The sequence below is a fragment of the Pseudogymnoascus destructans genome (assembly GCF_001641265.1).
Source record: "Pseudogymnoascus destructans isolate 20631-21 unplaced genomic scaffold scaffold_3, whole genome shotgun sequence".
Taxonomy (NCBI): Eukaryota; Fungi; Ascomycota; class Leotiomycetes; order Thelebolales; family Thelebolaceae; genus Pseudogymnoascus; species Pseudogymnoascus destructans.
Genome location: NW_020167522.1, coordinates 370,500 through 394,520, shown reverse-complemented (window position 1 = coordinate 394,520; position 24,021 = coordinate 370,500). Strand labels below are relative to the sequence as shown.

The 24,021-nt window shown below is 50.8% G+C and overlaps 10 protein-coding genes across 10 annotated transcripts; 8 read left to right on the top strand and 2 right to left on the bottom strand.

Annotated features, from left to right (window-relative positions):
• Nucleotides 1–4,368: 4,368 nt before the first annotated feature.
• Nucleotides 4,369–5,538, top strand: VC83_01449 (uncharacterized protein). The gene is made up of 2 exons (XM_024465127.1): nucleotides 4,369–4,823; nucleotides 4,873–5,538. The coding sequence occupies exons 1-2, from the start codon at nucleotides 4,479–4,481 to the stop codon at nucleotides 5,107–5,109; spliced, it is 582 nt and encodes a 193-aa protein (XP_024327016.1). The 5' UTR covers nucleotides 4,369–4,478; the 3' UTR covers nucleotides 5,110–5,538.
• Nucleotides 5,539–6,686, bottom strand: VC83_01448 (uncharacterized protein). The gene has a single exon (XM_024465126.1). The coding sequence runs from the start codon at nucleotides 6,583–6,585 to the stop codon at nucleotides 5,755–5,757; it is 831 nt and encodes a 276-aa protein (XP_024327015.1). The 5' UTR covers nucleotides 6,586–6,686; the 3' UTR covers nucleotides 5,539–5,754.
• Nucleotides 6,687–6,723: 37 nt separating this feature from the next.
• VC83_01447 (uncharacterized protein) lies at nucleotides 6,724–8,258 on the top strand. The gene is made up of 2 exons (XM_024465125.1): nucleotides 6,724–7,264; nucleotides 7,317–8,258. Exons 1-2 carry the CDS (start codon nucleotides 6,948–6,950, stop codon nucleotides 7,918–7,920), a joined length of 921 nt encoding a protein of 306 aa, XP_024327120.1. The 5' UTR covers nucleotides 6,724–6,947; the 3' UTR covers nucleotides 7,921–8,258.
• VC83_01446 (uncharacterized protein) lies at nucleotides 8,106–9,065 on the top strand (the record flags this gene model as incomplete). Its single annotated transcript, XM_024465124.1, has 1 exon — nucleotides 8,106–9,065. One exon carries the CDS (start codon nucleotides 8,106–8,108, stop codon nucleotides 8,595–8,597), a length of 492 nt encoding a protein of 163 aa, XP_024327153.1. The 3' UTR covers nucleotides 8,598–9,065.
• A 564-nt stretch (nucleotides 9,066–9,629) lies between these two features.
• Nucleotides 9,630–10,491, top strand: VC83_01445 (uncharacterized protein). The gene is made up of 3 exons (XM_024465123.1): nucleotides 9,630–9,736; nucleotides 9,830–9,943; nucleotides 9,997–10,491. Exons 1-3 carry the CDS (start codon nucleotides 9,724–9,726, stop codon nucleotides 10,254–10,256), a joined length of 387 nt encoding a protein of 128 aa, XP_024327122.1. The 5' UTR covers nucleotides 9,630–9,723; the 3' UTR covers nucleotides 10,257–10,491.
• Nucleotides 10,458–12,067, bottom strand: TRM61 (tRNA (adenine-N(1)-)-methyltransferase catalytic subunit trm61; the record flags this gene model as incomplete). The annotated part of the gene is made up of 1 exon (XM_024465122.1): nucleotides 10,458–12,067. Exon 1 carries the CDS (start codon nucleotides 12,024–12,026, stop codon nucleotides 10,458–10,460), a length of 1,569 nt encoding a protein of 522 aa, XP_024327121.1. The 5' UTR covers nucleotides 12,027–12,067.
• Nucleotides 12,068–14,928, top strand: VC83_01443 (uncharacterized protein). Its single transcript, XM_024465121.1, has 2 exons — nucleotides 12,068–12,635; nucleotides 12,703–14,928. Exons 1-2 carry the CDS (start codon nucleotides 12,090–12,092, stop codon nucleotides 14,851–14,853), a joined length of 2,697 nt encoding a protein of 898 aa, XP_024327117.1. The 5' UTR covers nucleotides 12,068–12,089; the 3' UTR covers nucleotides 14,854–14,928.
• A 5-nt stretch (nucleotides 14,929–14,933) lies between these two features.
• VC83_01442 (uncharacterized protein) lies at nucleotides 14,934–17,050 on the top strand. The gene is made up of 3 exons (XM_024465120.1): nucleotides 14,934–15,531; nucleotides 15,581–15,923; nucleotides 15,980–17,050. Exons 1-3 carry the CDS (start codon nucleotides 15,280–15,282, stop codon nucleotides 16,924–16,926), a joined length of 1,542 nt encoding a protein of 513 aa, XP_024327116.1. The 5' UTR covers nucleotides 14,934–15,279; the 3' UTR covers nucleotides 16,927–17,050.
• Nucleotides 17,051–19,907: 2,857 nt separating this feature from the next.
• Nucleotides 19,908–21,647, top strand: VC83_01441 (uncharacterized protein; the record flags this gene model as incomplete). Its single annotated transcript, XM_024465119.1, has 3 exons — nucleotides 19,908–20,732; nucleotides 20,783–21,281; nucleotides 21,340–21,647. The coding sequence occupies 3 exons, from the start codon at nucleotides 19,908–19,910 to the stop codon at nucleotides 21,645–21,647; spliced, it is 1,632 nt and encodes a 543-aa protein (XP_024327119.1).
• Nucleotides 21,648–22,085: 438 nt separating this feature from the next.
• On the top strand, nucleotides 22,086–23,870 carry VC83_01440 (uncharacterized protein). The gene is made up of 2 exons (XM_024465118.1): nucleotides 22,086–22,481; nucleotides 22,538–23,870. The coding sequence occupies exons 1-2, from the start codon at nucleotides 22,412–22,414 to the stop codon at nucleotides 23,308–23,310; spliced, it is 843 nt and encodes a 280-aa protein (XP_024327118.1). The 5' UTR covers nucleotides 22,086–22,411; the 3' UTR covers nucleotides 23,311–23,870.
• Nucleotides 23,871–24,021: the final 151 nt, after the last annotated feature.

Genomic DNA, 24,021 nt, shown 5'->3' with positions numbered 1-24,021 from the left:
ATCTCTACAACCCTCTATGATTCATTACATGACATCACTCATACTACCACATGACATATCTCTACCAACTAGAGGCCTAGGAGCATGAACGATAGCTCTAAAAGCTCCTACGAACCTCTATGATTCATTACACGTCATCGCTCTTTAGTTACCCACAAGATTGGTTAAGTTATGACATAATTTGTCTATGACATAATTTGTCTATGACATAATTTGTCTATAGGGGTACTCTGACCTTGGACCTCCTTTTACTTCCTATAGGCTACGAACGAGAGATGGTTCTATGGGATTCTCTTACGTTGACTACAGTTACCAAGCCTGGTAAGTCATGGAAAGTCTTGGAAAATGAGAGAACTACACTCCTTTAGCATAAATAGGATTGCCCTTTCCTTAAGAAAGGGCAAGCAGACAATGCAGTAATTCGACTACCACATACTTCCACGTCTTTTCCAAGCTTCCAAGCATTGATCTTGTTACTCCTTGTTTCTGAAAACTCAGTGAGGTGTTAACCTCTGACTTACCCCTGAGTTCTCAGACTCAACATTTGTTGCAACTTGTCTGAACCACTTCACTACATCACACACCTGATTGCTGCGTTGTGGAATAGTCTAAGCTACAACCCTTTGGCTCTGTTTCCTAAGACAGTGTGTTGTCTTAGTAAAATCATTCCTTCCTTGGGTGGCTAGATTCTCACATCTGGTGCACCCACCATTACAACATAGCTGTCCTCGCGGGGCCTTGCACCCGCCTTGACCTTGCCAAGTAGCATTAAGCTGTTTGCCATACTTTTGTAAGGACAGTTCGAACCGAGGCTGACCTTCAAGTCTGCAGAAGTATCTGAAGTATAATGTGAAGACTTTGATACTCGAAGCAGTAGGACTAGCTAAGGAACTGTAGGAACTGTAGGAACTGTAGGAACTGTATGAGTTCTAACAGTCTTCACAGTTCCATCCTAAGTTCCGCCCTAGGAACTGTAGGAACTTTTGACTTAACCATAAAACAGTATTAATCGTATGAGGGACTGTTCACATGATACATATATCTTACACGTGATAGCCGAGTACTCACTAGGTTTTTACAGAGTAACTGAGTATTAACCTCACTTACTAAGTCGAGTAAAAGGTTCAGCTACTCACCTAGCTGAGTAACCTACTAAGCGAGTGAGCCGAGTATTGAGCGAGTAGTGCGTAGCCTAAACATGGTAGCTGATGGACTTACCAGGCCACTACCCGCCACACAACATAAGAAGTTCATACAACAACTCTAGATGAAGGTGGTCACGGTCTAGGAAAGAGCTGATTCAGGCACACAAAGGGGTGTGTCAAAATAAGGGGTGGTTGCTCTGGCCTGAATCCTAAGGCGTGCGGTGGCTACCTACCTAGCTAGCGCACCTCACTCGGAGTATATTGCTTCACTCTAATAACAACAAGACAATCACAACACTAGTGCTCTGCTGTTCACCATTATTACTTTTACTTCTACCGCTGTACTGAAACAGATTTGTAGACGTATAGGAGAGAAATATAATCCTGGGTATCGAGGATGACTGCATCCTCGAGGAATTTGAGAGGAGCGAGTTGAGGCATCCAAGTCCACGGAAAGTCGATGGGGACCGCATTATCTACAAATCAAGAGGCCTGGTGATTACAAAAAATCCGGGACGACCAGTAATTACGGATTTTGGAGAAGCTAGAATAGGTCAGCAGACTTATGATGATGATATTCAGCCATTCCAGTACCACGCCCCTGAAGTTATTATGGACATACCATGGAGCTACGAAGTTGATATCTGGAATGTAGGTGTCATGGTAAGTACCAGCCGTGTTCTATTCCCTTTGTACGAGCGTTCAATTGACTTCGCCCTTTCCTTTAGATTTGGGATTTGTTCGAGGATAAGAATATGTTCAACACAAGAGGACCTGAGGGTGTTCCTGATAGTTTGTATCATATGGTACATATCACGGCGCTTATAGGGCCAGCACCACTCGACTTTCTCGAGCGCAGCCGCAGCGAGGGAAGGCAGGAATATTATGGCAGCATATTTTGATGTGAACAGGGTAGGGTCTTTGTTCTTGCTTCCTGGCAACTTCACATTTACGAGCTTCATTGCTAATGCAAGAGTGACGGGTTTACCAAGCAATTAAACAAGATTTCTCTCGGAATTCAACATTCCCCATATATGAGCCCACAAATCTATTAAGCTACGTGTCCATTCTGCTCTTAAAATGAATATTGTGCACTGCCTGTGTCGTCGTCCATGTTGTCGTATGGAAAGGGCACAAATAACTCGGTGCCAGTGACAGACGCTAAGGCGCACAAATAACTTGGTGCTACAGTAAGTTAATCGTTGTAACCAACTTTTCGCTTCGCTCAAGGTTGGAGGAAGCGATCCGCGCGCACGAGAAATGGAGGGGAAGCGAAGTACGCGCACGAGAAACGTGCGTCTGTTCACCGCTACTCTTCAACAAAACCATTTCCATAGCTGTACATAGTAATTTATATTGTAACCTGATGTAATTCATTTAATGGAAGGGACTCCTATATCAAATGCCCGTGAGTGGCTCGCAGAAAATCCTTCTGAGTCGAGGCGTGTTGCTAGTCGTATTTTCAAGGTCCCAGAATCAACTCTACGAGGAAGCATCAAGCGCCGTATTCAGAACCCACAGCAATGTAAAGGGGGGCAGAATAGGGTACTCTCTACTGCTCAGGCAGAGGCCCTTAAGAAATGGATCCTCGAGCAATATTACCTAGGGCTTGGAGCCAATAGGAATATGCTATTTACTGCAGTCTGCCAGCTCCGGAGCCCATTACCTCCACCGTCACAGAGCTGGCTTACTAAATATATTCAGAATCAGCTTCCGGAATTCCATTTTATCACTACAAAGCCTATTGCACAGCAGCGTACGAAAGCCCAAGACGAATCTAAGATTATTGAATGGTTTGAAAAATACTTCCAATTTATATGGGATCGCAATATATTACCGGAGTCAATTTGGAATATGGATGAAACGGGATTTAGGATTGGAATTCCTGGAGGTGAGAGAGTTATGGTACCACAGGCAGTAAAAGAACTCTATACTCCAAGCCCTGAGAATCGTACGTCTATTACAGTTATGGAGACAGTATCTGCAACAGGAAGAGTAATTCCACCTGTACTTATTGTACCGGGTAAAATCCATATGGATTCTTGGTACCCAGAAAATCTTAAAGGCAAAGAACTGATATTACTCTCCGATACTGGCTATTCGAATAGCCAGCTTGCCTTACGGTGGCTAGAGCACTTTGCAGTGCATACAGCTCCATATGCAAATGGGAATCCCAGGGTTCTACTCCTTGATTCTCATATAAGCCATACGAGCGATGATTTCATCATTACAGCAGACAAATATAACATCATCGTTTTCGCCTTTCCCTCACACCTTACACACATTTTACAGCCATTAGATGTGGGAATATTCCAGCCATATAAGCACTGGCACCGAGAGGCTGTGCTCTATGCCATACGGAATATGGACGTTACATACGACCTACCCTCATTTATGAGAGATCTCACCAAAATCCGGGAACAGACTTTTAAGGAGTCTACAATACTCTCAGCTTTCCGGAAAGCTGGAATCTGGCCAATAAGCTGTAATACAGCCCTCACGAAGCTACGTACATACTCGCAGCCTACTACCCAGCCTACAGAAGAGCCTACGCCTACCTTACCAATACGGCCTATTACCCCTAAACCCTCCACTTTTCGGGGGGTTGAAGAGGGGCTACAGCGCTGGAAAGACCGGGTTCCGGAGGCCTTTAGTAGCCCCTCACGTACGAGCTATACGAACTGGCTTACTGGGGCTGAAGAGGTTATGGCGGTAGGCCGGCTCCAAGAACTTGACCTACGGGTGGCTCGGCGGCAGGTGGAGGAGTCGAAGAAGCGGGCGAGCCGAAGCCGGGCCCGGCTTCAGAACGGAGGTGAGCTCGTAGCTGCCGAAGCCCACGAGCTTCGGGCCCAGAAAGCCGAGCTTCTAGCCCAGAAGCTCGCAGCCAAAGAAGCCCGGGAGGCTCGCCAGGCTAGAAACCAGGCCCAGAAGCAGCTCCACCAGGCTGGAATTAAGGCCCGGAAAGAAGAGCGTTTCCGGAAGAAGAGCCTGGCTACTCTTCAGGGATTAGGCCTCCCAATTCCTCCGGAATTAGAGGTCCCAATTCCTGATCCAGAAACCCTCGAAAGTGAGGGCGAATATGAGAATGGGAGTGGAAATGGGAGCGGGAATGGGAGTGATCATGGGAATGAGGAAATGATAATTTTTTAAAATGGTGAAATTTTGTACCTTTACATACAATTTACTATAGGGAGGTACTTAGGACTACAATTTTTCTCGTGCGCGCACTTCGCTTCCCCTCCATTTCTCGTGCGCGCGGATCGCTTCCTCCAACCTTGAGCGAAGCGAAAAGTTGGTTACGACGATTAGTGAAAGGTGAGGCGCATCAGCCACATGGGTGCTTTGATTGGATGGACGGTTAACGAGACACATATTGAGTTCCGCGTTTTCGACACCACCACCCATTATAAGAAACCAGCTGTATCATATCGCAAAATCTTCAAACTTGACCACCAATTTAATCTGCCGTATTATCTCACTACCATGGCAAAGTCTAATACCAAAACAAAAGCCACGGCTTCGTGCTGCGACCAACCGAAGCAGTCCTCGTCTTCGCCCAACAAGGCCAATGCACCCTCCCCTGACTCTCCCAACAATCAAGAGAGTCTCTCTTTTCGTCTCCCGTCAATATCCCCAGTTCTATCCGCACTCCTCCACAGCTCATGCTGCTGGCTTCCCGTAAGCTGTTCCCGTCCCTTTTTGATCGGGCCTCTTCTAACGACGCCAGGCTCTCCTTGATCTCACCTCCATTGGCTCCGCGTCTGTGGCATCCATCAGCCATCTGAAGCCAATTTTCTCGGCGATCACGGTGTGGGTGCTCATGGATAGCTTCCGTCGGCAGGGCGTCACTAGTCGCAATTTACTCCGGGCACTCGTGTCGGTGCTCATCCTACTACTCCCAATGGCTTTGGCGTACTTCCAGCCGGCTGCCCCTGCTGAAGCACCGAAGCATAGCTGTCATTAGGTGCCGTGTTGATCAGTAGAGAATTGGGTTCCGGGTCGCTTATCTACCTTCAAACTGAGCCATGCTCAACGCGACGTACCGTCGATATGGGTACATGGCATTTTGAGGCCACCGGTCACTGACAAGCACGAAACCACGCGTCTGTATCAATCATGCGTAGTTAAGAGCAGGAGCCGGCAGGCCGGCTATTCTCTACGGGCAATCAGCTTCGCCTACTGCCGCAAGTTGAATTGGGGACGTTCTAGTTCCATGGGTCCTAAAGGCTGTATTACTAGAGTTTGAAGGAGTAGCTTGCAAATGCGAATGCAGTTGGAAGTGGTGGCTTGAAGTAATGGGGTGGAAACGGGTCATATTGCATCATTGTACTGTATAGTTGTGCATTTAGAACAGAGGAAGTTGGTGGAGGTATTCGCTTTGGTATCACTATAAACTCTCTGATACCGCCATATATGCCCTTCCATCATCTCACTGAGCATTAGTTGAGCCTAATGTCCATATATCCGAGGCCGTCTCGGGTATTACAAGAAAGTGTCCCCATGTGCAAACTCCGCAGCAGAAACCCAACCATTGCCGAAGCACTATGCATCCAACGCCCCTGAAAAAACCGACTGCCCATTCCATTTTTCCCTTCCCAGCCTTGTACCTTCAATCCAACAACCACGCCCTCCTTTTCTCCTCTTTCCTGGCCTTCCTCTTCTGCTTAAACAGCTTCACCTCATTCTTACTGAGCTTCTTCCCGCTCCTCTCCGCCTTCAGACTCCGCCCATCGTGACTGTTCGCCGCCGCATCAACGTCAAAGAACGCGTTCATCTGCCGCTTACTCTTGTTCTCATCATTGAAGTTCTCGGGCGTCAAGTCCGTGGCCTGCCAGCGGCCTGTAAACCTGTTGAACGCACCCGTAGCCGCGTACGCCGCTGTCGGATCGACCACGCTCGCGTCTGCGGCTGCGGGATCCGCCTCAGCAGGTTGCGCATACCACGCCGTCTCGTCGTAGTCCCCGTGGATCGCAGGGTCATACCCACCGGCAGCAGGCCGCGGAGGCGCTTCTTCCGGTATGGGCGCAGGCGCATCGACGCCGGGAGCTACGGCAGGCGCTGCTGTCGCGTCGGGCACACGCGGGTTTTCCCATTGTGTCGCTTGTGTGAAGCGGTTGTAGAAGTAGAACGACCCCGCTGTAGCGTCCCAGACTGGCGCCCAGCCGTCGTCTTCCTTCTCTTCTTGCGCTGGGGGCTCCTCGTCGGGGAGGGGAGGTTCTTCGTCGGGGAGAGGAGGTGCGGATGTGTCTTCGGGCTCTTTTCCCTTCCGTGACGCCGATGCTACTGTGTCTTCTTCCGGTAACTCAGTCTCAGTGGGCAGTGATTCCGAGTTTGAGGTTGTGGCGTTATGTTGGGCTGGCTCCGTTGAAGCAAGGTCGTGGCCCACAGTCTCTTCGAAGTCCTGCGGTTTATTGGGGGTGTCAGAAGTAGGAGTAGCCATTTCTAAAGTCTCTTGTAGTGATTAGTTGTCGCATATGGAGCAATACAGAGGATCTAATGTTGCAATTGAAGAAACAAATCAGCTCTGATCCGGGCACGCATGTAACTCTACAAATTCACCATCGCACTGGCGCCCGCCAGTGACGAATTGGTGTCGAAACCGCGCTAATGCCACACCACGATCTGATAAGATAACAAATATAGGTGGCTGCAGGGAAGTCAGACAATGAAGTCAACACGACAGCAACGGAACTGCCATAAACAAGGTGTCGCAAACTAGCTCTCGATCTACCTTCCTCCTCTTCATTCAATTTCAAAGGGGGTTTACAGATCGAAGCGCCCAACGCCTCATCTCCAAGCAAGATGCAACTCCCTACCACCATCCACGCCCCGCCATCCCTCGACTCCTTCACCCCGCTCACCGAACACCAATCCACCACCCCGAGCACCTTCTTCAGCGAAATACCCGTCCTCCACTACCACGGCCCTAATGCGCGCGCTCTAATTGCGCCCGAGCATTTGTCCGCTCTCCCAATATTCACCTCGACGCAAAACATCGTCGAAACCACTGCGCAGGCAGCCGCCAACGGAGGCAAAGGCGAGGAGAATACCAATGGCGATGCGGCAACCCCGTCTGCAGCTAAAAAGGTGTTCCCGGTAGATATCTATGTCAGCAGCTCGTAAGACCCTTTTCTACGACTGCCGTCATCATGGCAAATCTAACGCCTCTAGAAACCTCACCCTCTTCTCCGCAACCACCTCCACCGGCGTCGAAATCCCATACCAATCCATAACCCTCCACGCCATCCAGCGCCTCCCATCCCCAACTCCCGAAACCGATGGTGAGACAGTGCAGGGGCTCTACATGCAACTCGACCTCATGCCGCCGAACGACGAGGACGAGATGATGGATCCAGTCGAGCTGATCCTCCTGCCCCCAACCCAACCCCAGTCCACCACTACTGAAGAGCCCATCAAGATCCTCTTCGCGGCTGTATCAACATGCTCGAATCTACACCCCGATGCTGCGGACTCAGATGAAGAGATGGGAGAAACAGACCGCATTGTTTTCGAGGGCTCGGTCGGGTATGAGGGTATCAGGGGGCTACCCGGCGTGGTCAGTCTGCCTGGTGACGAGGGGCTGCCGCCACCGTTCCCGGGGAGCGGCGGTTGGATCACAGCTGAGAATGTGGGAGATTTCTTCACGCCTGAGGGAGAATGGATTGGCCGCGATGAAGAAAAGGAGGAGGGAGAGGAGAATGCGGATGGGAAGAGGGAGAATGGCAGGAGTGAGGAAGGTGATGATCAGGGGGCGAAGAGAGCGAGGGTTGAATAAGAGATGTTGGTTCTGCTGAAAAAGTGAGCAAATGGGGTAGAAAACTAGGATATGGCATGTTGTGGCGTAATGGTTGGGGCAATAGAAGGTGGTTGTAGCTACTGCCAAACTATCAAAGTGGTATTACAGCCTGTGATCTTCAGGTGTGTATTATTTGCAGCACCTCCTGCCCATATCGCCCTGCTATGCGTGACTTTTCCCCTCCTATACCACGTATCATACGCCATGAACCACGAATCTCACCTGCCATACCCAAAAGCGCCAACCCCTACTCCATTCTACCAGCCCTATGCAGCTCCACCCACCTCCTCCATCCCCTCCGGCACCGGCCCCCTAATCCTCCCCCCCAAAACCTCATCAACACCATCATCTCCCCCCTACTCCTCGGCATCCCATCCCCACCCCTCTCCCACATCACATACTCCACCGCCCCAAACCTCTCCTTGACCTCCCTCAGCACCCCCGCCGTAACCACCGTCCCGCTACTCCCCCCACACACCAACACCGGCGTCCTCGCCTTCCCCTCCCCGATGGTAAGAGAACTCACATACCCCCTCACCTCCCCCATCGCGCTCTTCGAGCCCGCTATCCCGGTTCCTATCGCTATCACCCCGCCAAACTCAACTCCAGGCCACGCCTCCACCACCGCCAGCGCAGCCATCCCTCCCTGCCCATAGCCGAGAAAATGTACATCCCGCGCCACGAACCCGCACTCCCCAAGCAGCACACCCAACAAGTCCCCCAGCGGCCGCGCAGCCGTCGAAAACCCAGCGTCGAAATCTAACGCCCCCGTCCGCGAATCCAGCGACAGATCATCGCCCCAGTGGAAGCCCGTCTGGTCCGTCCCCGTCATGAGAGCGGGGATAGGCGACGGTGCACGCAGCGATATGCATGCTGCATGAGGGAGGGAGAGCTGGGAAGCGAGGTTATGGAAAGGGGCGTTTGTGTCGCCCAGGCCGTGGAGGAGGATGAGGACTGAGCGTGGCGGGGTGGGGGTGGGGGTGGGTTCCGGTGGCGGGGTGATGAGGAGGGAGGATGCGAGGGAGGGGTGGGAGGCGAAGTGGGAGGGTGTTGGCAGGGTCGGCATGTTGATTTTTGCGAGGCTCAGGGCTCCTGAGTGAGCTGGGAATGGAGTGGATGAAAGATGGTGGAGTTGGGAGGTTGATGGCACGTGATATCAAACTTAAATATAGGCAACACGTGATTTTTATTTACGTTGCGATGCCATTTATATTATCACATGACTACAGATGCTAAGCAATGCTAAGCTTTAGCCAAGAATGGCTTGTGGCCCGTCAGCGTAGAATGTGGAATGACGCAGTATAATACAGATACGCAGATTCGATCGAATCGCATCACTAACTACTGTATGTGGAGAGACAGACATCTCCACCGAGTTCAAGTGCTATTTCTTCTCATATTCCTTGGATTCTATTAGTCTATAATACAACCCCATAGATAATCCACCTGGCCAAACAACGGGCGGGAGTACAGCTGAAGGCACGCAACGACTGGTTGGCCGTTTCCCTAGTTTCAGCTGTCGAGGGGTCACGAAAGGTGGCCGAGGGATGTCCTGATTCAATTCCCTCGTCATCTCATTGGAAGCCCGCCCGCCCCCCCGCCCGCCCGCCGTTCTAGCTCCAGCTCCAGCTTAAATACCCCCCTCCTCCCATTGCTCTCTGTCCTTTCTCTCTCCTCCTTCCTTCCCATCATCAACTATCATCAGCTTCATATTCCCTATCAATTTCTACCTCCAATACCCAATACCCTTTTAAGAACACTCCTCTTAAATCAACCGCAATTATGTTCGGATTCGGTGAGTCCCCCAACCTAACCCCTCACTTCAGCCCCTCCCCCCCCTTCCTCCCTTCCTCCGCCAATCCATGGCCACCCTCTAACACCCTCGCAGGCGACGCCCACGACGACTACCAACAGGCCTACAACACCGACGACAACACCCCCAACGAGGCCAAGTTCTCCCACGAAGCCATCGCAGGCGCCGCCGCCTTCGCTGGATTCAAAGGTAACCCCCCCCCCTCCTCCTTCACACAACTCCCACAAAGCTAACCCACCCAGCCTTTGAGGACAAGCAGCGCAAAGACGGCAAGCCCGTCTCCCACCAGTTCGCCAAGGAGCTCCTCGCCGGCCTTGCCGGCGCTGAGGTCGACCGCCTTGCTGAGACCAAGGGTATGGATTTCTACGACAAGGAGCGTGCCCAGCATCAGGCGAAGGAGAAGAGCCATGAGCTGTATGATCAGCACTATGGACAGCATGAGGAGTATAACCCTCAGCAGAGGGATGCGCCGCAAGAGATGCAGCAGTATGGGAGCTGGTAGGTCTGTTGAACGGGCTTAGTTGCCTATGACTGATAACGGGAATGAAATGGATGGCCTTTGTGAACATGAATTGGTGGTTTGGATGTTTGTATGTGATTGTATTCGCAGTGCTCTATTCAATGCCTAGAACTAGATATGGTGCGTTCGCCGCCATCCTTGTGTTTCAGCACATAGAGTGGCTTCAGCCAAAGCCAACGAAATCTATTCGGCCACATTGTCCCCGCCAGCAACAGTCTCCCCCTCTACCTCAGCATGTCCATTCGTCTTCCCCTCTCCCTCCCCCTCTCCATCCCCAGCCGCCAAACTCGCAAGCCTCGCCTTCTCAGCCGCCTTCGCATCCCTCTTCAACTGCCTATTACTAACTCCCCTCTTCCCCACCTTCTCCTTCCCCTTCACCTCCGCCGCCCTCGCCGGCCACAGCACAGCAGCCCTCTCCTCATCCTCCTCACTCCACTCCACCGGCAACACCGCAAACACCAAGTAACTCGTATGCGTCTTGACTTCCTGCTCAGTCTTATGTATCAGATTCCCCTCCTTGAACGCCTTCCGCTCTATCAAGCTCGCTACGATCGCCTCCCGCGAATTAGGCTGCACCTTCTTCGCCTTGCCGTTCTCGTTCCCTGACGACCCCGAACCCGCACTCTTCTCCCCGGGCTCAGAGCCGTGGAAGCTTCGGAACCGACCCTCGATCTCGCGGAGGCGAGCGAGAGCCTCGTCTACGCTCGCGGCGGTGTTTTGCATCCCGTGGACGGCTTGGCCGTGGACGATGCCGACGCGCTCTCGTCGGATTTCTACGCGCTTTTGCTGGACTTCCACCATTTGGATCTGCACCCACCCCAGCTGTCGCATGCAGGATATCGTGCGCTGTACTTGCTCAATACAAGGTGAGAAGGTGCAGATATGTACCGGAGCGTGGGGATTCAGCGATGACACAAACGGCCGTGGTGTCTCGCCCGCGGGCAAGGGTATGGATAGAGGCTGCTCACGCCGCGAGAGATGCGGAAGCGCAAGCCACGGCGCCGGAAGATCGAGGAAGATGGCATCAGCGCCAGGCGACTTATCCGCATTCTCACCTACCAAGAAGCCCTTCCCACACACATCACGGTGTGCGATCTCCACCACACCCTCCAACCCATGGTCCGCAAGCTCAAGCACCAATTTCTCGTGCCGCTGAGCATGGAACTCGTAGCTGAACACTCGTCCTAGATTTCTCTCCGGCGCATCAGCGGATGGATACCCACTGTACACAGCCCTCGCAGAGGCATGCGTGAACGACCCGCTCCCTGCTCCAGCCTCTATGATCCGGCTCCCTGGCCGCGCGCGGATCCGATGCAGAATATATGCGTAGTCGGGGGTATACACGACCTGCGTCCTATGTGGCAGGGCGCTCGTCCAATTCTCCGGCGTCGGGGGGAGAAGATGCACAAACCCGCTCGCGGCCGTCACAGCCTGCGTTGGCTCTGCCCGGGCTGGTTCATCCTCGTCAGCGCCATCGTCGCGCTTGCGCTTTGCCGGCCGGCGTCCGCGCGATCCAGTGTCGACTTTCGAGGCGCGCACTTGGCTGCCCCAGGGGAGCGAGGTGAGCGTACTGTGTGGAAAGGAGCCGAAGCGCGTGTTAATTACTTTTCCTTCCGAGTAGCCCTCGTCGTCGTCGTCGCGCTCGCGCAGGATGGTGGGGACTTGGTGGTCGCGGCGGAGGTAGACGATGGCGAGCTCGTCTGCTTTGGTGGCGTCCCCTGGGCAGAGAAAGGGGGAGAGTTTCGTAGGCATTGTGGGTGGATTGGCATTGCTGGCAGTGCGTGGTGGGAGATTGAGGTTTCGTAGATTCGTTCGATGCTGAGATTGGCCGCATTATTTTTCTTGCGAGGCTGGGCCGCAAGGCTGAAGGACACGCGGACCGCAATGTGTGGGTGGTGCTGGCGACATTTCACCAGCCCTGGCCTCATGCATGAGAGAAAGGTGAGTCAAATCAATAGACAAGACGAACGCGCTTATAATATTATATGCAACACAGGTTGGGAGTATCATGAGCGGATATCTATGCTTCACTCTCTCTATTTTCGAACCCTTCGAGCCCGCGTCAGCCTGAATACGCGCCGTGCAATATTTTCGAGAAACCGCTTTCGGAGCGCAAGCACATTTCACATCATGGATCAGTTGAAGGTCCATAATTCGCTCCAGCCTGGGCCGCCAGTGCCTTTCGTGCCGATCGAGAAGGGGAAGATCAGTTGGTATGTCTGCGGGCCGACGGTCTATGATCACTCTCACTTGGGGCACGCGAGAAACTATGTCGCGACCGATATCATTCGGCGCATTCTGCGGGACTACTTTGGGTTCAAGATCAACTTTGTCATGAACATTACCGATGTCGATGATAAGGTGAGTTTGATATGCCCGCGTTTCTGTTGTTGTATTAGCGCATAGGAGACTGACTGAATGCCTCCAGATCATTCTAAGAGCGCGCCGTTCTAAAATTCTCGAACGTGAGAAGGCCAAGTCTCTCTCGGAATCGGAAATCTCGAAGCGCGGACAGGAGGCATTCCAGGCATATGCCAAGGGAAACTTGCCAGCGTTGTTATCGAATGGCCAGGAGCTCACCCCTGAGAACTATGCTCAGCGACGCGATGATGTATATGCGAAGGTTCTTGCTGGGGGAACTCTCACCGGAGAGGGGAAGCCGGGAGACGACGAGGCGAAGATGAAGATGCACTTGAGTGCACTCACAGTTTCAGCGGAGGCTCTGCAAAAAGGAGAGGTTTTTGGCGGCGCAGACGAGATCTTATTGCCATATCTAGATTCGATTTACAAGGAGAGCATTGACTCGAAGGAACACTCTATTTGGACCGATGTTACACAGTACTGGGAGAAGGATTTCATGGGCGACATGGAGGCGCTGAATGTTTTGGAACCGGACGTCATCACGAGGGTTACGGAATACGTACCGCAGATCGCCGATTTCGTCCAGAAGGTTATTGAGAAGGGTTTCGCGTACGAGTCCGAGGGGTCTGTGTACTTCGATATCGCCGCATTCGAGAAGGCTGGAAACTCGTACGCCCGTCTGAGACCAGATAGCAAGAATGACCAGGCATTGATTGCAGATGGCGAGGGATCGCTGTCCAAGAGCCTGGGTGGCAAGCGTGGCGCGGGCGACTTTGCATTGTGGAAGCGCTCCAAGCCTGGAGAGCCGAGCTGGCCCAGCCCGTGGGGTGAGGGACGCCCAGGATGGCACATTGAGTGCTCTGTCATGGCTTCTGATGTTCTTGGCTCGCAAATGGATATGCATGCCGGTGGTATCGATCTTGCCTTCCCTCATCACGATAACGAATTGGCCCAGAGCGAAGCGTATTACTGCGAACACGGCCAGCCACATACTTGGGTCAACTATTTCCTGCATATGGGCCATCTATCTATTGCTGGCTCGAAGATGTCGAAGTCTTTGAAGAACTTTCAGACTATTCAGGATGCGCTGAAGACCGGCTATACCCCAAGAGCCATGCGTATCCTATTTCTTATGGGCAGGTGGAACGACGGTGTTGAGATCTCGCCAGATATGAGGACCCAAGGTGACGGATGGGAGACTTCAGTCAACAACTTCTTTACCACCACCAAGTCGCTGGTTGCTGAGGCAAGCGGCAAAGAGCCGCTTGAAAACCTTTCCTTAGGGGATAGTGCTACGTTGGATGCTGCTCTGGGAAAAGCGCAGTCAGAGATGCAGGCAGCCCTCGCAGACTCTTTCGACACGCCAAAGGCAATGCGCTTGATATATGAGGCTGTGAAGGAGGCGAACATATACGTCAACACTCACAAAGCCTCCGTTGACGTTCGCGAAGTGGAGAATGTCGCTCGATGGGTGACTAAGATGGTCGGAATCTTTGGACTGGATGCCAACGCATCTCCACCCTACGATGGCCTAGGATGGGCCACCTCTGCGTCGGACAAGATTACCAACCCCGCTGAAGCGATTGTCCCCTACTCTTCCGTCTATGACCGTGTTGTCTCGGCGATTAAAGATCTCAGGATCGAGTCGGCCTCTTTGGACACCTTACTCGCCAACGACATCAACGCAGAGTTCACATCCGTCGTCTCCACCGGCGCCAACGACATCCAAACCCTCTCCCTGCCCTACCTCCGCGCCGTGTCCCGCATCCGCGATGAACTACGCCGTGTCGCACCCACAGCTGCGGCTAAGAAAGACATTCTCAAACTCTGCGACGAGATCCGCGACAGCGATCTCACGAATCTGGGCGTGTATCTCGAGGACAGGCCCGATGGCCAGCCCTCGCTGATCAAGTTCGTACCGAAAGAAGAGCTGCTCGCCCAACGCGAGGAGAAGGCGGCAAAGGAGAGGGAGAAGGCGGCACAGAAGGGGGAGGCGAAGAGGCTGAGGGAGAAGGCTGAGGAGGAGAAGAAGGCGAAGGCTAGCGTTAGCCCGTACGAGATGTACAAGGGAGACGAGAAGTTTAGCGCGTGGGATGCTGATGGACTTCCGACGAAGACTAAGGAGGGTGAGGATGTGCCAAAGAGCGCGGGGAAGAAGCTGAAGAAGGACTGGGATAGGCAAAAGAAGCTATGGGAGGAGTACGGAGGGAAGAAGTAGGTCTAAACAGTAGCAAATGGTCTGTAGAGATGATTGTGGATTAACGTAAGCATATAATGATTTATATATCTAACATATTTCCTCTTCATTGCGCGAGTTGAAGCACTGTCTGTATCTTGCATTGTAGCAGTATTGTATTGTTCAAAGTTACAATTCTCACTTCAACCGCCCATAATTGATAATCAGGGCTCAACGATCTCTCAATGACTCGGACGGCCCCAGCCACCATCCACCAACTAGCCCCAGCCACGATAAGAGAAGCCACAACAGGCATAGCGGGTATCTGCCAGACCAACCCACCATCTATCGGTCAGTCACATCATCTCACTTCAGCTGCCTTCTTGCTCCCTCTTGCTCCTCTCTGTCTCACTCACTATCCCTCACCCACTCTCTGACTCCCTCCTCCAATCCTCATTATATCCTCTTATGTTTCCCAGATTCAACGACACAAAAGATATCATGACCAGAAAACTTGTATACGCTGCCGCCCCAGCTCCAGCTCTAGCTCCAGCTCCAATGGCAACACAAGCTGCTCTGCCGGCTCGCCCACGAGTCCAAGGCCCAGGAAGCCCAGAGTCATACGCCGAACCATTTACCTCGTTCCTGACTGAGAACCCCACCGTATTCCACACTGTGGACTACTTCACAAAGAAGCTGATCGATGCGGGGTATTCCAAGGTACTGCGTCTTCTCTCTGATTGGGACTACGAATGCTAACACCGAACAGCTCTCGGAACGCTCGTCTTGGTCATCGGAGATTAGGAGGGGAGGCAAATACTTCCTCGAGAGGAACGGAAGCAGCATAATAGCTTTTGCTATCGGTTCAGACTACAGGAGCGGCGACGGAGTGGCCATTATTGCAAGTCACGTCGACGCTCTCACTGCAAGGCTAAAGCCGGTTTCGAAGAAGGACACAAAGGCTGGATACGAGCAGCTGGGTGTCGCACAGTATGCGGGTGCGTTGAACTCGACCTGGTGGGACCGTGACCTGGGTGTGGGCGGCAAGATCCTGGTCAAGAATCCACAGACTGGGAAGGTAACGCCCAAGCTAGCCAAGCTCGATTACCCAAGTAAGTTGCCATTGAATCGTTGCCTATACCTACATCAGCTAATACGCCTCGTCTAGTTGCCCGTATCCCGACTCTTGCACCTCATTTCGGGTCTGGAATGACTGGCACCAACAACCGCGAAACCCAAGCTGTCCCGATCATTGGTGTTAACAACAGTGATCTATTTGGCACAAAGGAAGCGACTGCATCTAGCACCTTAAACGGGGGAAACTACACCTTTGCGCCGACACAGCCTCCGGCCTTGGTGTCTGCTATTGCCGCCGCAGCATCGGTTGACCCGAAGAACATTGTAAACTGGGAGCTTGAGCTCTTTGACACCCAGCCAGCTCAACTCGGTGGCCTGAACAAGGACTTTATTTTTGGTGGCCGTATCGATGATAGGCTTTGCTCGTGGTCGGCGATCGAGGGTTTACTCGCTGCACCGGAGCCGAAGTTTGCTATCAACCTCGTCGCCCTGTTCGACGATGAGGAAATCGGCAGCTTGCTTCGCCAAGGTGCGAAGGGAAACTTCCTACCTGGCACAATTGAGAGGGTAAGCGAAGTTTTTGCCACAGAGGGCAAGGAGAAGGATTCCCTCAGCCGTACTTACGCGAACTCGTTCATGGTGAGTGCGGACGTGACGCACGCCGTCAACCCCAACTTCCTCGGGGATTACCTCGACCAGCATGCACCACGCCTGAACATTGGTGTGGTCGTGTCTGGAGACAGCAACGGACACGTCACGACAGATGCGGTTAGCACTGCTTTCCTCCAGCGAGTCGCCGAGCTGTCAGATAGCAAGCTGCAGATCTTCCAGATCCGCAACGATAGCCGCTCAGGTGGCACTGTTGGCCCTATGCTTTCATCCGCTATGGGCGTGAGGGCTATCGATGCGGGGATAGCACAGCTGAGCATGCACAGCATTCGCGCAACGACAGGATCGAAGGATCCTGGACTCGGAGTTCAGCTGTTCCACGGCTTCTTCAAGCACTTTGAGACGGTGAACAGCGAGTTTGACTTTTAGGGTGCATCATAGGGGTTATTTGACTGAAGATTTATACATGAGATTATGGAGCCTGTTGAGCGACGGGTATGCGGTTCTAGATTTAGATGTGCTTGGAGTACCATATACAATCAATAGTTACCAGCATCTTCGTGCATTTTTAAATTCGTATATGTGCAGTCAGAAGCAAGATGGAAACGTTAAACCTCAATACAGTAGGGCCCCTGTTATAGCGATCTCCTATTAGCCGGTATTTCCTATATAGCGATAATTTTGAGGCTACGCTGGCTTTTTATATGTAATTTTTGACTCTTTTACAATACTACGATATCGTTCCGTAATATGTAATAAAATCGTTATATTTTGTATGTGTAAAATGGCTCGGCAGGGTATTACAATTGAGCAACGCGTGCCTTACGTCGATGGGCCCATCGACAGCACCCTAAGCCTACGTAGAAAGCCTGTATACAGTGGTTCTAGGAGACGTACGGCCATAAAGTAAGCTAGTCTACTATTTCTGAGTCCTTAAGCGCTACTTTTGAGAGGCTAGATACTGAAGCTGGAGCTATATCGACGTCTGCCCTTCGTATCCGTTCCGGCTTTGCCTGAGCTCGAAGAGGTCCTTTGGCATTGGCAGCTTCGAGTTGAAGCAAAAGGGGCATTTGATATAGGCGAAATCCTTCGAGAAAAGGCTCGAGAAGTCTAGCATCAACTCCCTTATTATACGGAGAAACCCGAGCTAGAATTTAGTACTCGGTAGCTCGAAAAATTCAAGAAACGGCATGGTATTCGAGCACGATTTCAACACAGCGAAGCAGGGTCAATTCCTAATGTAGAGGAAGTGATGGAAGGGCTACGGCTTATTACAAAGTAATATGAGAAGAAGGATATATATAACATGGCTAAAACTGGATTATTCTAGAATATAAGACCCTCGAGAGGTCCTCCTTTCTTAGAGTATTCTAGGTGTTAAGAAGGATAAAGCATGAATAACGGTTATTTTATATATGAATGTAACAGGAGAAGACCGAATTCAACCTTGGTTTATTAGAAAAGCTAAAAAGCCACGAGCTTTATAAGGAATCGATATTTGAGGAATATAAGGCATATAGAAGCATAATTCGAAAGCTTGGAATACAACAATCGTTATGGTTAAATGGCTTCATTCTATCGCCATATATGGGGACGACAGGTTCTTCTTACAATGGATAATTTCAGTGCTTATATTACGGGAATTAAATTACACCCTCCTCCTTTGAATATTCGAATCAAATGGCTTCCTCTAAATTCAACAAGCCGTACGCAACCTTTAAATCAAGGAATTATTTAGAATTTCAAGGTCTATTACTAGCAGCAACAGCTTTTCATAATGCTCTCTTCTTTCGATAAACAAGAAGATCTATATTTAATTATTATTCTTCGACACGCAATTCGATGGGCCCTCTAAGATTAGAATACAGATATTACAAATCAAACGATATATAACTGTTTCCTTAAGTCAACCCTTATTTCGACTACCTAGCCGACTTCTATTCTACTATGTAAGAATATTGATATTCTATTCCAAGACGTTATATAGGCTGGCAAAATCCGTGAGGCTATGTCACTTACAAGCTTCTTAAACCCTATCGAAGAGGTAGAAGAAGAGGATACGACTACTTAAGAAAATATGATTCTACAAGAGGTAAAGAAGAAGAAGAAGAGCTAGAACAGCCTTTGCTAATGCTACAGGAAGCTCGCTAGGCTCTTCAAGTTTTTATAGAATATACAGAAGGATTGAACAAGCTGGAAAATCTATTCTAGGGCCTTAGAACGCCTTACTACTGATATTAAGGCCCTAGTAATATCATCGAGGCAGCAGAGTACTCTAGATAGTTGGTTTACGTAGTCATTCAATTTAAATCACATGTTTCTAGTATACCGATATTTCAATTATAACGATATTCAAGTGTTGTCAAAATTACATCGCTATAACAGGGGTCCTACTGTATTCATTTAGTGTTGCATTCTAGAGGCTTTCAACATAAATCCTAGCGTTGTTGATCGTATTGGAGATTTTGGGGAAATCCCGGGATTTGCCAAGGAATTAGCCCTGTTTTGGGAGCGTTCCCCAAGGGTATCCATTGGCCTGCTTGGCTGTAGTTATCGCTATGACCAACTGCTATGGGGGTAAGCCAAAGCTTAGGGTTTCGGCTACTCCCTAGGAATCACCTATATAAGCTACGTAGAACGGTGAGATATTTAGATAATCAATTGACTCTATTATAATCCGTATTGCTATATACTGTATTCTGTTCTGTGATATCTCTGTTCTGTCGACCACTGCCAAGAAGAGTGATTACGGTGGCCGGATAATCCCATACGATTTAGGGTGTAAATCTCCGCTCGTCACAACCCCGGGGATTGGCATCCTGACAGGTGTTCATCAATGGCTTCCTGTGCACCACGGCGTTGGAATTGACCTCCACGACAGACATATTACCTCCAAATCGACTCTCACAACTGCAGCCATGCACTTTGCATAACAGCAATGGGAACTGGAAGTAAGCCGTTACGATATAAAATTCAGACTAGGGTTATAACTTCTATGTTGCAGTAAATCTAACAGTGATTCCGCTTGAGTTTGAGTTTCTGTGTCCTTTACTTACGTGAATTTACTCACTTAGGCACGTTTCTAATCGCAGCGATAGCTAAATGATAAAGGATTTACACCTTACATAGAAAGGGCTAGTTGTGGTCGTAAACAGCGCGTTTGCTAATATTTCCGAGGTGAAAACAACCTCACAAACATTTCACTACACCTACCCAACAACCTTGCGTTTAACGAGTAGGAGCATTTTCAATTTCTGACCTGTCATCTATTTCACTATAACTCTACATAGTGCCCATTGTCATCAAACGTAAGTTGCTTCTTCTACCCGACAGCTTTTGTCCACAGTGTTCTTTTATTGTTGTTTGTTCGTCCTAACCTCTACTTCAGCCACAACGCTACTTCAACCACCATGGCCCGTCCAAGCATCACCGGCGACTCCGACCTCATTGAGGACCAAATTCAGCGAGAAGCTGAGAGTCATGGCAAATCTAACCCATCCTCTGATAAAAAGAAACGCAAACGTTGTCGCCAGAGCAAGAGTTCTCGCCAGAGCAAGAGTTCTGAGGAACGTCATCGCGGAAAGAGCCTCGATAACATGAACTCCAGGGATCATAACCTTGGCCATGACGATGGTATGAGTATCGTAGTAGAGAAAGATCCTCTGGCGTCGAGCCCACCGAAGAAAAGAAAGAAGAACAAGCACCGGGACCAAAGCAGGCTCTACGAAGTGCCAGGGGTTGAGAACCTCCCTGCCAAGCGCAAGACCTCCTATCGGATTGCTCAAGATCTCGCGACAGATGCCACTCAGGGAGACACCAATGACGCACCAGCCAAGTCAAGAAATCGCAATAACGTCTCCTCTTATCCGGGGGTTAGCCCGTTCATGAGTCCCCCCAAAGCTCTCGTTCCACACGCTTCAGCTGCGAATACTGTCCTCAAATCTCCTTCTGCGCAGCATGCTCGTCTGGATACTATCCTGAAGTCCTTCTCTCGAAAGGCGGTTCTAAATGCGGCGGTGGACGACACGGCGGCACAGGACAATGAGTCCGACGGCTCTCCTTCCCCGCCTGCGGGCCTACAGCCTGCTATTGTAAAGGTTGAGCACGAAGGCTCGAAGATATCTCTCCGTGACATAGTCAGAGCATGCGATTGCAAAGACGGCCGGTTCTCATGCCCCATTGAAGGTTGCGGAAAGTCGTATACCCGCAAGGACTCCCTTGCTGGGCATATGCCGGTAAGTGGCGGCAAATCCATCTTCCTAATCATGTATGCTTACTGCAGTAGAAAGGCCACAGTGACCAGATCCTGCGCGACAATGGGGATAGAACATATTCGGTCATTACCCAGCCGGAATTAACGGCAGCAGATAGAAACTTGGAATCAGCCCGTCGGGAAATACAGAAGTATACGAATCAGGGACGCAACAACAATGAGGGTATGAGAGACCAACTTGCCAAAAAGATCAAGGAGAAGGAAGTTGTTACAGAGACCAAGCTGAAGTCAAAGCCACGAAACGCCGCGACTGAGCTACCTGCCCCAGCCAAGCCTATCTTCCCAGTCAAGTCTCAGGTCGCAGCTCACGACGTTGAGATTGAGCGCGACAGCAGTTCTTCTCCTGTTGTTGTTCGGCCTCCGATGAACCTTCGATCGCCCAAGCCAATCAAACCTGCCGTTGGTAACATTACCACGGCAGAAGTTTCATACCGTTCGGCGATGGAAGATTGGGAAGTTAGCCCAGGGACCGTCAGAACTGCGAGAGACAAATTTAACTCTGGGGGCCATGGTAAATACGCCCGTGGGCTGGTATCAGTTAACAAAGTGTTTGTACTAACACCACACAGAAGTTGCTTATTCAGCCCACCATATCCGCAACAATCCAACCGTCACCGAGTTTGCCAATACCAGCTTCGCCATCCAAACTATCCTTGGCGGCCGCAGCTTTGGGTTTCCTCTTGAGACATTCGTCCGCGTCTGCTACGTGGTATCTGGTAAACTCCAGGTTCACGTTGATGGGGCTGATTTTGCCATTGGTAAAGGCGGGATGTGGCGGGTTACTGGCCTTGGGTCTTGCATTGTTGGCAATCGAAGCTATGAGGACGCCGTCATCCACATCACTTCTGTCAGAATTGAGCGAGGAGTGGTGATTTAATCTTCGCTGTATGGGTCAAGTGGTTTTCTTGAGGTGTCTTGTGGGGCAAATATATGGCCGGACTGCTCGATCTTTCGTCTGTGGATTTCACGCAGCTACATTGATCTGCAACACAGTACAATATGAGAAATAGCGCTCAATGGGTCGCTCGTTCTGGCAAGCAATTGTCGGTTTATAGAGTATGAACTTTCCATAGTAAAGCAAGGAATCGGAACGGGAACAACCAGTAGAGAGCACAGTAGCGATGGAATCGAGTATAACCAACAATATGATCAACCTCCTTCCTTGACCAGTCCATGTACCTTCTGAGGACCAACATATCATGAGGTGGAATTCGCACCTGAGTCCACCATCTTCATTTCCGTTTTGGGTGGTTGATGACCCCTGGAGGAATGCCACGTGGCACATACATATTGGCCTGAATTATCAGGGACTAGTGGCGTTTTCCCCTATCAGCGACCAATGACGTTCGATAACTAAGCAGACCTCACTCCCCGCATCACCATTTCACTTAGCTGGAGATGCACCAGTTAAGATCTCGCAAGACCATCGCAAGACCTCCCAGTTTCACAACAAAAGAGAGGCATTTATCACAGAGAACCATGCGACAGAACAAGTTACTGTGCTAACAACAAGTCAAACCATTTCTATCTCTACCTCTTCGTTGCAACAATATCGATTGTATATCTGGGGTATCTTCAGCCAGCTTCACAAGCTACTTTGGACAATATCTTTCGCCCACACGAGTCAAAATACACGCCATAATGGACGACGACGACAGCCAGACATCCGTGGTCCACACCCCTCCGCGACCTTCCACTAGACGGCCTAAAGGTATATACTTTCTGCCCTCCCACCTTTGCCATGTACATCCCATTAATGTCTTTCAGGGATCCTCAAGAACTCCTACAGCAACTCTCCATCGTCCCATGCGCCCGCCGCAGTCTCTCCACCACCTGCGGCACCCCCAGTAGAAGCTCGCATCGACCGCCGTTCAGTTGATACCACCCACTCCGATAAAGACATAACTCTATACAACACAGCCCTCAATGCCGGACACCGCCGCGCTTCGTCCTCAGCCTCTCGCCCCGGTGGTGCTCGTCGCCGATCATCGCTCTCCTCCAACAGCGCATCCGGCACTCCGGTAGACGATACATCAATGCGCCTCAAATGGGACGAGGCAAACCTATACCTTACCGAGCAGGAGAAGAACTCAACCATGAAGATCGACGAGCCGAAGACTCCATATGCGCGTCGCTACGACCCCGATGAAGATGCGGACGAGATGCGTGCCCTAGACGCAGAGGACATCGTTGTGGATGAGCTCGATAAAGCGCAGCACCCAAGAAAAATACACCGTGTTGCCCGTGAAGATGAGATCCCAGGAATCGAGCTAGGCGAGCCTGAGGAGGCACTTCCAGAAGCTGGGCGCATGGAGCGGAGCGGCAGCACAGGCAGCGCGAGCGGCAAGGCCGTACATGTGAGAGATCCAGCGCACGTGGACAATGTCGGGGTGAGTGAGGAGGAGAAGGAGAAGCACCGCCGTTTTGAGGCGATGCGAAAGAGGCACTATGAGATGAGAGACGTAGCTAGCCATTTAGGACATGCCGAGGGGTTGGACCCGGATGATGAGGATCAAGAGATGAATGGAGGCGCACAATGAGCGTTGGATGAAGTGCGCGCCGTGGTTGTGGTGACAGTATTGGTGATATAGCGCAGCACTTCAGTGTCCTGTCGTTATTATGGTATTTCTGCGATTGTGTTATGCCTGCCAACGTTGTCCGCCATTGAACCCAGCCATAGGCGGCGCAACGGCAGAGGCAGAATGCAGATATCAAGGGATCAACATCGAGCCAGAGTTGCTGGAATGGAAACATTTGACTTTCTACTTTGGACGTTATGCTAGTTGCTTGTAACTATTTGGCGAGCTTCATATGGTGGTGGCGCTGTTTGACTCACGTCGCCAGCTTTGGAGAAGATAGAAATAAGATTTTGCGTAGGATTTGTCAACAAGACCATCTCATCCTCCGCTGTCACATTGATGTCGCTCCTGGACCACTAGGAAGCATCCCTGTAAGTTGCTCCAGCCGCCGTGACGATGTTTGTCAGAAACCAACGATGTCGCTCGTTTGGGACAGTTATTTTCCGGTCGCGCAAGTCTCAAACTGCGATATTAACGAAAAGCATCGACTTTCAATTCTCAGGTATTCCTCAAACGCCCATAATTGAATAAATGATTAGCAAATCGTCCGGGGAATAGACATTATCGAGGCTCCGTGAATGAAGACTTGGATAAGATAATCAACAGCTTTCTTCTCTTCAATCCCACTAATACAACAGCAACAACTTTCTTCGCTTTAATCATTTCAATACA